Genomic DNA, 12,557 nt, shown 5'->3' with positions numbered 1-12,557 from the left:
AAAATGGGGACATTTTGGGAACATGAATGACTGTTTACAGTTTAGGGTTACATTTAGAATTAGATTTAGAGTAAGTGCTGGTGTAAGGCACTCAGTTGCAATGGTTATGTTTAGGGTGGGGAGCTATGGAATGCATTATGTCAATGAATGTCCTCACAAAGATAGGCATTTAAACATGCATGTTTGTGTGTGTCCCCTCATGTTTGGCGAGCAGGTGTAAATAGGACGCGTTTATAAAACCTGCCGGCAATATAATCACTAGGACTTCTGTGCACACCCGGATGCAGGAGGGTGTAGCTACGTGTTTGACTCCACTCATCTAAAAGAGCATCGTGCCCAGACAGAGTGGCGCGTGTTAGCTTTACATACAGTGGCCGTTTTGTATGGGTCCGTAACCCATCTCCCCTCTCTCCCCTGGCATTCCTGTTTGAACAGTGAGGCAAACTGTAGCCAACTTGTGAGCACTCCTAGCAGTCGTGGTTTGTGGTACTCAACAAATATGAAATTCACTGAACAAATCAAGAGAAAGTGTTTCAGGGGTGAAAATCCAGCAATTAAAGGCTGTGCAAAAATCTTACTAACGCGTTATGTTAAAAAACATTTTCTATATGTAGTATATATATATATACAAAAAACTAAGTGAACTCCTCCCTGGTCAATGCTTCTTCTAAAAGTTTCTCTGTGCTCACATTAAATCATGCAAGTACGATTTTGGAAATCACAATTTGTTTGGAAGCCGTTGCTGGACCAGTTTCCAGGCGTAGAGTGGTGTAACGTAGAAACAGGGAGTCTCTGTTGCACACACTTAGAGAATTGTAGCTATGACAGTGTGTATTGGTCACTCATAATTCCATAACATGTGTATCTCAGCAAGCATTGAACTGAATCATGATTTTGGTTCCAGCCATTCACAGATGCCACAATCCTAAAGATCTAAGGGGTCTGCAGACTTTTAATGTAGCAACACCAACAGGTCAACATTTTTCTACTCCTCATCTGTGTAGGTCTGGTTCTATACTTTTCACATCACATCTCCAGATTGTTTGTTCAGTGAGTGTAATAAATCGGGGTTAACGTTACTTCAGTTCACAGCAGGTTACCTCTAATAGCATTTTATGTTCAGTATTATTACGATGTTAGCATCTTAAAATAAAAAAAAAAAACATTAACAGAGTATTGTTTTAGTTGTTATTTGTGCTAAGGTGCTAAAATTAGCATGATGCTAACTGTATCATGATTACTAAGAGCATGTCAGCATCTAGTAGTTGTTAACTGTAAGCATGCTAATGTCAACATACAGGTCAAAGTAGTGGGTGATACTTGAAACCCCATGCTATGCGGCATCAGCTTCCTGGACTTACACCCAACACGCTGACCAGACTTTTATTCCATTACCAATGCAGTTGACATTAAGGGTTGTACCGACTAGTCAATTTTACTGCTGTACCGTGACGCTTTAAGCAGGAAGTTGACTGGTCGCCGGTCACATGACAATAACAACACAGACGTTTCCAAGAAGACAGGTGAGAAGCAGTGGGTCACTGCAAACTGTAGTTTAACTTGATGAACTGCTGGTAGTACCAGTTACTTCAGTTCACAGTAACACTTTTTGTGTGAAACGCTAATATGTATTCATGTCAAGAATATCGATTTCATTGTTTTTTATGTGTGACGTCATCGACTATTCGAAACCGACTCCACGATCACCACATATATTAGTCGACTTTAAAAAAATCCTTAGTCGTTCAACCTCTAGTTGACATAACGAGAAAGAAGCTGAAGAACAGCACTTACAAATTAAAAAAAAGAAGAAAAAACTATCCCAAACCTCTGAAATGCCAGTTCGCACAGGACTAATATTGTCACAGGACCAACTGTGTTTGGCAAAATATGGTCAGTAAATTGTGGTGGAAACTACTTTTTTACAGACTTGGCAAATTTGAACAAGACCTCAGACAAACAGGGTTCTGCCAAAGGTGTGTCTTCATACTCATCTGTGAAGATTCCCAGTCATCCAGCTGTGGGTATGTATGGAGTTTCCGTATGCCATAAATGGAGGAAACTGGATTTGCCTTTTCAACTTTCATAAATACATATCCATGTATCTAATGTTTATACGCCTCACATGGGCACATAATGTCCATGGCTATAGAATCTTAATATTTGTCTTTAATTAAGTATTCATTAAAAAAAGAAGGGGTGAAACAGCAAACATTCAATTGGCTGCTGAAGGGTGTGTGAGAGTTCCTTATGAAATAATTACTCACCCACAGTTGCAGGACTGGGATGTTTCATTCATGCAAAGCACTTTCTTTGATGCTGCTGGTAGACATGCAGTAGTGGTGTGGCTTGTAGATCACATTTCTTCTGATGTAGCCAGCTTGGATATCATCTTATGGTAAAAGGTGTGAATGGCAATCTTTCCTAATTTGTTACAGTGTCCAAAACAATACCGGCACTCTTAGGCCAGAATGTCAACTTTGAGATTTCAGATTCCAGACTAAATGTTAGCAGAGTGGGGTTTTCAACTACATGATTTGCTGAAACCTGTAAGTTTGAAATGTAGTTTTCTAAGACATGTACCTGAAATGAACATTTATTTACAGAAGTGTTTTATTGAGTCGTAGAAAAAAGTACAAATGCATAGACATAGGGAAATAAAAAAAGTACACGAGTGTAATGAAACACAATGAATGTAGACAAGGTGGCTCAAATATCACAACAATACACAGAATTACTCAGAACTCTTGCTCCGTCCAGCACAGAGCAATACGGAAAAAAGAAAGAGACACATTTTATTTTATAAAGTGGGATATGCAATATATTTCACATTGATAGAATGACAGAAGGAGTCTGCAGGGGAAACAACCTACAGTTAGGCAGCAGAGAATCATAAGATGGAAATCTGTGGACCTCCTGGAAAGATCTGAGAGAGATATAATGAGAAACATTTCTCCAGTCCCTCACCATCATGGTGCCCTTTGGAAAGGCATTATACACTATATGGCCAACAGTATGTGAACACTTATCCATATGATTTTATGTACTATTGGTCTGGGGCTGTTTTTATGATTTGGGTTTGTCAACTAAAGTGAAATCATTTAAAAACTTGATAACTCATACAGAGTGCCTCCAACTTTGAGAGAAGTTTGGTAACACTCTTTAAACATGACACAAAGTCAGGTACATAAAGAAGTGTTTTTTGCATCTTGAAGCAGAAAAACCTGATAGGCCTGCACAGAGAAATGACCCCATTAAACAACTCTTGGATAGTTAACAGAAATACTAACTAACTGCAAGCCAACACATCTTGCCAAATGTCTGTCGCGCACTAATACTGCTGTGAGTTCCTGTAGACAGCTTCCAAGCTTCCAGCTTCAGGGGAGAATGAAAGTTCTCAAAGCAGCGCAATAATGTCCTTAGTTTTGGAATGAGATATTAACCATGACTGTACTGTTCACATTTTGTCAAGAAAAGTGGCATCACATGATAGAGGAGATCAGTTTAACAGTTGCTGACTAGTAGTTAAGTTCAGTAAGGAGACACTGGTTTTATGTAGCCAAACAATGTCACTTTGAAATAGCTCAGAAATGAACAAACTGGCTAACTGCTAATTTGCACCCAGGCTACAGCTAATGCTAACCTCTTGAACAGTTTGTTTCTGTCTTGTGTTGAGTCTGACCATCTATCGATAACAGTAGACACCAAATTTCAGATACAGTGGGGGGAAACCAAAGCTACGGACACCTGGTTCTGATGGACCACAGTTAGCACGGGTCTTTGTGATAGGATAACGAACACTTCCATCGGCCAACCAACCCGCGTCACACCGGTCCAATCCCATCAGCCTCCATGCAGCGTACATCTGGCCCACTTTGGCAATTTCACTTCCATCATTCACACAAGCTTGGACTGCTTCAGTGAAGTTTAGCTGGGTTCGGTGATTTAAGAAGTACACGGTCCCTAAGGCAGGACAGAATATTTATTGGAGAGAATCTAATGCAATGAGACAGTTGGATCTGAAAAACTGTTATATGCTCCCACTGACCTTTGACAGAGGGAGAGAAGCAGAAAGCATCATAATGGTGGAGGAAGCGATGCCGTTGCCCGTAGCTGCGCAAACCAGGAGCTAAAGCTGCCCCCCCACAGCCGTCACGAGGGGATGTGATTGGATACTGTACGGTGCCATCAGCCAACCAGCCAGCATTACACCAGTCTAGCCCCTCCTCCCACGCTGCGAAGAGCTGCTCAAATGTAGCCAGAGTGGCATCCTGATCCTGACATGCTTGATGGGCCCCAAAGAAGTTAAAATGGTAGCGTCCTTTCTGAGAGTAGTAGGGGAACACCACACCTATATGTGGAAGAATAGTGTTTTTCAACAGTTGGTAAAGTCACACATTTTAATATAGTCCAGCTGAACATATTTTTCATGTTTTGTGTTGTAACTCAAGTCTAATGGTGAAAATGTAAAAATCACAGACTGGTAAAAATCTTGTTCACAGTAGTTCCTGCAGTACATTAGCTTAAATAATGGATAGGTTACAACAGTAACTATAGTTATTTGTTGCATTTCTGGTAACATGGTATGTAAGACCAATATCCACTCTGCCCTAGCTCTGTGTTTTGGTCTTTAACAGCTCTGGTTATTTACCTGTTAGATGCTAAATGTAGAACTAATGTTTAGTTCTGAGCAAGTGCCAGCAGGAGAATTTCAAAACAGACTGACAGACATAAGCAAGCTGCCTGCGCAGTCTCGCTGAACCCATTGAATTTACATAACAAACTGCATTGGTAAAGTTTTGTAATGTTTTATTAAACATTATATAAAAAGAGTAATCAATTACCTTGCTTGCGATTAGAAGTGCCATGTCAACCCTTTTAAAAAGGTTTGTTTACCTATAAAGGTGGTGCATGTGGAGAAATGTGTTTTGGGAGTGGGTTTATTAAAGAGAACTCAATAACAGATTCAAATTAGTTTTGGTCTACAGGGATAATGCATAGTTTTTTGGTGCAGTATCATATATGTGGCCACTGGACAAAAGGCTGATTGCCACCTTTTGGCCACATTAAACTTCTTACTTAAACCACTCTGACTGGAACTAACCAAATAACCAACATTATTGTGGCCATCTGCTTTTCTACTTGTGACATGACAGAACCATCAAACATTTTCAGCTCACATCTCCGGCTGCTGCTGAGATCTGACTCATCTGTAATTTTCAGACTGTAATTTTAAATTTTACTGCCAAGGACTTAACTCATGTTGAGTCTGACAGACTCACAAACCTTTTTTTTCAACCTTTACACAACACACACACATCTCACCCCGCAGCTCCAGCTCCACCGTCACACTCTCATCCTCCAGGCCGTCGATCACTTCACAGCGATATCTTCCTGTGTCATTGAGTTGCAGCTCATTGATCACTAGAGACATGTCCCCTGGCGCAGAGCGTCGCAGGCGCACGCGGCCCTGGAAGCTGCCGTAGCTGCGGTGACGGTTGCCCATGGCAACCATAACCTCTGTTTCCCTGGCGAAGGCTTCAGGGGAAACAGTTGTAGTGATGGCGTTGGCAGGTAACCAGGACCATTTGACGCGGGTCCTGCGTGGTGTTGTCAATTCAGGCTCATAGTGGTAGTGACAAGGAAGGGTGACACTGCTGCCCCTGGTGGCTGACACTGAAGACTTGGGGGATTCTACATACAGACGAACTCCATTGAAATAGACTAGAAAAGGTACAAAGCACCAGAAATATAACATTAGTTAGTGGAATGTACATAGTGGAATCATAGCTTTGTTCTCTGCAGTTAGTATTGATGGGATTACATTAAGGTATGGACACACCAAACCAACATCAATGAACTACCCAAAACAAAGGCCTACTGGGACGTCATCTCATGTCACCTGTGTCTGGACAATACATTTTACTTGAACACTACACTACTACTGCCAGCGACCAGCTAGCATGTAGGTTCTGCACTTGCGTGAAAGGAATAAATCTCCACACCAGCTGGTGGCAGTAGTTTGTACCCATCATTAGCTGTAAAGCTAGGAAGCTAGGGGGAGCTACAAACCATTTCCAAGAGACGGTCTCTCCTGAATCATGCTGATAAGTTGGTCTACATTCTAGATGATAATGTCATTGTGAAAACGTTTGTCTATTTGAATATTCAGGTGAGATAAAGATGTTGTATGCCCTTTGAACTCGTTTTTTGTTTACTTTTGTCACTTCCATTTCCCTTCAGCAGGCTGAATCAGCTGAAAAGCCACAAACAGGGTCAGATTAGTGCTAAAGGTGCAAGACACGCCACCAGAACTAGAGCCACTTATACTCAGGGACTGCCCAATAGCAGCAAGCAGCTGACCCTCAGCTTGGTGTGCCACAACCTTTACAGCTTACACACCTCTGTGCCTTTAATTTCTGCTATATAGAAATGTAGTATGTGAACTGGTGTTTTGATGTTAATAATCACACATGTGATTTTCCTGTCATACGTTAAAAAGTCTGCTGTCAAAATACTATACACTACATTTAACATTTGCTCTTTGTTCTATTCATACACACCAGGTATACAAATAAAGAAGATATTATTCTGTATCATGGCAACAGGAAACCAGGGAAGATGTTGACAGATGGACTTTGAGTTTTTGGGTTTGAGTACAGTATCACTTCATAAAATGTTTGTATGGAGTTGTTATTTTATGTAACGTTTTATCTAAACCTTGTAAAGCCTATGCGCCCACAAACTTCCTATGCACATGTACTGAAATGTCTGTGGGGCTGTCTAACCACATTCTGGCTTAGCCACACACTGCTGAAATTTACCTGTGTTTCTCCTTCTCTTGTAGTGACATGCAAAACTTCAATGAAAGGGGTCTATTTAAACTATTCACCCATGTTTCATCCATTTAAAGTAAATCCACATCATTCACTAGCAGTGTTTGTTTTGATAACACTGGCTGGCTTCAATTACAGTTGTCTTCCCACATCCGGGTCACTTGGAGCCAGCTGTGTTGTGATGTACACACATGATGCATGTAGGTGGTCTGTGTCTAAAATGTGCAGCAAACGCACGCAAATCCGAACTACTCTTCCCTTTAATGTACACACAGAGAAACTAAGGACCTACTCTCTCCGTTTCCGTTTCCGTTGCTTATGTCCTGGTAGTGAAAGCCATTGTTGTAGCCCAGGATCCTGCCCTGACCAGCGGGCAGCAGCAGGTACAAGCAGAGGGCCAGAAGGGGGCGCCGTAGATTCAGCATGACGCTGTCTGTGCTGAAGCAGAGATAGGGGGAAAAAAATAAGTCTTCTTTATTCGGATGTTCCAGCTAAAAAGAAGTAATTGATAATAAGATTGAAAAATAAATACAAGCAGAAAATAGTTGCCGTCACAAAAATGAATGAATTAGATATTAAAATGAGCCTATTACCGTGTCTGTGCTTACCCGCTCTGAATTAAAGGGCAATAATGCAGCACCAAAAGTATACGAAAGCAGTGTACTAGTTACTTGTATATTTATTTACTTAATATCTATTTGTTTTCTCATTGGTTGTTCTACAAATAATTTCGTACCGAATAAATATCAGAAAAAGACTTTTACAATTTAAAACTTAAAATTAAGTGCTAAACTGAGTGCACTGTGATATTTATAGACTACAGGGCATTTACAAACAGAAAAATCGTTCCTCACAGCTCAGTCGTCAAATGTCGCAACTGTAGTTTTTCTGTAATAGCAGCAGTTTCTCCTTCTTAAACTCTTAGAGACTCTTACTTACCGCAAAAATTAGAAAAACACTTGCGTTTATGTATTATCTTATAGGCTAGCGCAGTTATGTTGCTGATGAAGTATGTGAAAGGTGAATAAAGTCTTACCAGAGCCCTCTGTTTACAAACTGAACTGTGGCTACCGCCGCTTTAAAACTGTTTTTAAATTCTGTACATGCCTCCAGTTTAAATGTTTCCGAGAAGTACGTGGGAAAAAAGTCGGTAAACAGCTCACTCACAGATAAGCAGTTGTCCGTCCAGCGTGTCTTCTGTTCGTCTCCTCCTCATCCTCTGCTGTCTCTCTGCCGACCGGCCCCTGCTGCCATCCAGAGGAGCGCGCGCCGACGTCACGAGCCGAGGCATCCCCTTTGAAGTGAACGGAGCTCCGAAAGTGACCTCATCAGTCACGAGCCCGTCGTTTAACGAGCGCGTACAGTGCTAGACATAACATCTGCAACACCAGCGCTCTGTCCATCGAGGCAGTAAGAAGATTATGTCAACACAATGCGAACCGAGCACACTAAACATTTAACGAGGCCCAACAGAGCAAATAAGTGTCCTGTTTGTACTCGAGTACAGTTTTGAGGAACACCTCCATGTGTATGTATGTCTGTATGTATGTCATAGCATTTTTACTCTGCTATATTCTTCCTGAGGGAAAGAGTATACTTTTAAATCCTACGTTTTTTAAAATTTTACATGAGCAAAACGCAATGAAAAGCAATGCTTTATTAAAAGTTTGAATATACACTGATCAGCCACAAAAATAAATAAATAACACTGACGGGTGAAGTGAATAACATTGACCGTCTTGTGATAATACAATGTTCTACTGGAAAACTTTTGGACCTGGCATTCATGTGGATGTTACTTAGACATGTAGCACCCACCTAGACCAGACCAGGCAACCCCACCCCATAGCAATGACACTCCTTGGTGGCAGCAGCCATCCCCAGCAGGATGCAGCCTGACACAGACACACACAAAAATGACATAAATAATAGGCCTTCAGATTTAACTGTGAGGGCCCCAGTGGTTACCAGCTTGGTTTATGGAGTAGTTAAGTAGTTAAAATAGACTCCACCTCAATCTGCCAAGTGCTACTTAGTCTTTGTCAGTCCACTACAGCATACAGCGCCATTTGTAGTCACACTGCATGACAGTCAAGGAGACATTTTATTGCTAGTTTTACATTTTTTTTTTATTTTTTATTTTTTTTTGTACATTTTAGTGATATATAGTCATAAAGATAACACAATCACTTGGGGCTTTTGAATGCACAACTGTTACATATAGGCTATTATATAATATTTTTGTATTGCTCACTTTAACTAAATAGTAGAGACTATTAATTGTCTATTTATTATCTATCTAAGTTTTATCTAAATAGACAAATAATTAAATCAAATAGACTAGAACTCTGCAGATCCTAATGTATCAACTGAAAGTCCCAATCAAGATTTGAGATTCCCGGAAGACTGGTCACATTGCTGAATGTTTACAGTTACAGAATACTTGAACGTGTTAGAATAAATTAAAATTAAAAAATTAAGATAAATGATATCACAAGGAAGCTCAAGTTCATGGACTGTTGGATCAAATGGATTTTGATATAATAATGCAAATGTTAAAGAAAAAAATGGTAGAAAATGAATGGAAAATAGGGGAAAAAATGGAAATATGTGCAAATCATACTTCTCTCATTCTTCTTCATCCTTCAGTAACAAGCACACTTTTAAGAGGACAAAGGAGCCAATACAAATGATTGAACAGATGTTAATGCCACATCAGCCCATCTTGCAGACAGATGAAAACTCCTAGCTTCATCTTTTTTCTCGTGTTTAGCTTTATGGGGGTCGGGGTCAAACCAGTTGAGACGTTCGTTGACCTCATCTCACCCCAGTGAAAATGAGGTCACAACCAGGGGAGGTTCTTTTCACAGTCCTGTCTTAAATTTAAAATAGGCCAATTTGGCTGCGTTATAACAGACAACAACTGCAAAGTTTACACTGCACATTATTACAGAGTGTAGCTCATGTTGGAGCTCCACGTAAGCATTCATTTACTCGTACAATAATGGCCACAATATTAGGTTTTAGATGACCTGACCCTAAAGCTGCAGTTTAAATTTATGGAAGAGGGGTGCCATTTAAAGACATTTCTCATCGTAAGCTTTGATTAGAGACTTGTCCTAAATCCTTCAAATGTTCTGCATGGGGTGAAAAACTGTTTATTTTTGCAATTTTTAAAAATTGGTAGAGGTTGTTTGAAAAAATGCCATCGTAAGCGTAAAAGTTGTCCAGTCTCAGCAGCATTGCCAAGGGCTACCAGCGTCTGTGCTGCTGGAATGCCAAGGCTGACAGAGCATATTTCATGCCCATGTTTTGCCAGGGCCTCAAGTAACACAGCAAATATTGCCACATGAAGTCATATTTCAGTCATTAGCTGAAATAATAGCGGAGGTGGTGGAAAACAAGAGCAATTCCAGTTCTCCACTGGGGCTCAGGAGAATGTGCCGCTGCCGTGCCCCCGCCCGAAAAGCTGAGTGAAGGCTGGTTATCACGGTGCAGATGGAAGCTGCCCTCCTGACACTGGCCCATAGTAAACCTTAAATCTGCTCTATATATCACTGCGGTGACACGACAGCACCATCCTCAAGGAGGGCTCCAGCACTCTAACAAAAAGTCTGCACGCAATGCTTTCCTCTGTGGTCAGCCCTCTGCAGCCGCTGGTGTTTTTCTAGTGACTTGAGTGACACCCAGCCGGCATAGCAGAAACCCAAGTCCAGCACTGTTTCAGCAGAGGCTGTTGTGGTGGTGGTGGTGGTGGATTTGAAGATATTGCGGAAAAAAATGGCCTAGAAGAAGGCAGCCAGGATTTTCAAGGTTCCGTTTTAAATCCAGCTTTTGGCAATAGCATACATGCTGATCACACAATTTCCACCACATTCTCATATTTCTGCCTTTATATTATTCTTTTCTCAAACTTGAAGTTGCATTGTAGAGAATATTAATTCCAGTGTACAATACAGCCACAGACACAGTCATGCGAGGCCAGATTTAGGCACAGCGGTGTTCTGTGGTCCATGCTAATATTAGCATAGTGATAGCTCTGCTAATATTACAATATTACGCAACGCGCTGTCAACATTCTAGTGTTTATAATGAATAAAGTTCACAGTATTTTAGTTTAGCATGCTATTATTTGTTTATAAGCATTCCAATCAGCAATTTTATAAATATTAGCAAAGTATTGGACAGTAAAAATGTGAATACAATCATCATGCTAATAAATTTAAGGATGAATTAATACCGCTATCCTGAGGCGGGAATATTGAAGCCAAGTCATCCAGTTTTTCTTCTTCATTTCACTTCAACATCCACAAAGGAAAAGTCAGATCACCAGAGTCATTGTATAGGGCTAAAAAGGCCAGGGGATCACCACAATTACTCAGACTTGCACTGGAGAAATATCTCCACACTATTTCACAGCAATCCATCAAGTGGTGGAGAGCAACAATGCTCTGACTTTGGCAGAAGGCATTTGAACTTCAGTTTGAGGTTACGTGACCTTACAAACAGTCTAGCTGCATTAATTTCACAGTCACAGCTAAAAAACGATAATCATCTAATGGCACAAATCCCAGATCCGGATCACCAGCAGCATATTGTCAGTTGTGGTTTGCCCAGAGCTTAAGTTCTCATGCCACTTAACCCTCAGTATGCATCCATCTTATTCATCCTCCTCCTCCTCCCTCCATTCTTACGTGCTAGTCTTTCCATCCACAAACCAAAATACTACTTATGGTGGTATTTTCAAACAAACCTACAGGGTGTATGTGATGTGATTGGACAGCGTCACGAAATTAAAACAGTATTTTCAGATTTGTCACAAGAATGCATGAAAACATGTCTGGTTAAGGTCTATGTAAAGGTTTTGCATAGTTGCATCTTCACTCATCAAGGTTAAATGTCATGAATCACAGCTGTATTTTGGTTAACTGCCCATGCTCACACTATTCCTTCTCCACCACTTCCCTTCGCCGTCTTCATTACCATAAAAATATAGGCTTAGAGAGTAAATATTTGTTCTGGGTTCAAAAAAGGAGCCTGCTTCCTTGTCTCGGATATCCTTTTACGCTCTACAACAACATGCCCAAGAGCCTCACTTGTGGCTCTTTGAGGCTGCACTTGGGCAACAGCATAGCATGAATGGAATGATGGGTGTATGGAACATGGCATTTTGTTGACATAAAAACCAACGTTATTGCCTAATTTGACCTAATGATGATGCTAAATGAAAAGTTAAGGGATTAAGAAAGTCATTACAACTCATCCTGGCATGGGAGGGAAACCAGTTTCATTCCTTTCAATAGTTGTTAAGACATCTCACATAAAACCTCATGTTGCACTAGTTTGGACTCACCAAAGTCATTCATCTTCAACAGACTGTGGATGTTCTTATAGAATTCTTGTAGTTGTTGAGATAGAATAAGAATAACAAGTGAAACAGACAAGCCTGGTTAAAGAACACCAAAGGTGTTTGAAGTTTCAAGGTTAAGATCGAGGCTGGTTATTTTCTGTCTGAAAATGTTAGGCTCTTAAAAATATCTTTTATAATATGCACACAAGACAGAATACAGTTTATTATGCAGACTACAAGTAGCCAGTCTTTGATTTATGTGTCAAAGCAGTAAAGTTTATTCACCCGCAAATGAAATTAAACCTCATACAATGTTATGAGGCGGCGTGATTAGTCGTCATAAGCTCCTAAAGCCCCGAACCTCCCCTCAG

At 40.6% G+C, this 12,557-nt stretch overlaps 1 protein-coding gene across 1 annotated transcript; it reads right to left on the bottom strand.

The window, feature by feature from the left end:
- Window positions 1–2,510: 2,510 nt before the first annotated feature.
- Window positions 2,511–8,044, bottom strand: hapln3 (hyaluronan and proteoglycan link protein 3). The gene is made up of 5 exons (XM_084555994.1): window positions 8,004–8,044; window positions 7,129–7,274; window positions 5,326–5,724; window positions 4,049–4,351; window positions 2,511–3,963 (listed from the first exon to the last, which is right to left on the bottom strand). Exons 2-5 carry the CDS (start codon window positions 7,259–7,261, stop codon window positions 3,686–3,688), a joined length of 1,113 nt encoding a protein of 370 aa, XP_084412120.1. The 5' UTR covers window positions 7,262–7,274; window positions 8,004–8,044; the 3' UTR covers window positions 2,511–3,685.
- Between the last annotated feature and the right edge of the window lie 4,513 nt (window positions 8,045–12,557).

This window comes from Chelon labrosus, assembly GCF_963514085.1.
Source record: "Chelon labrosus genome assembly, chromosome: 11".
Classification (NCBI taxonomy): Eukaryota; Metazoa; Chordata; class Actinopteri; order Mugiliformes; family Mugilidae; genus Chelon; species Chelon labrosus.
This window is presented reverse-complemented; position numbering and strand designations above follow the sequence as displayed.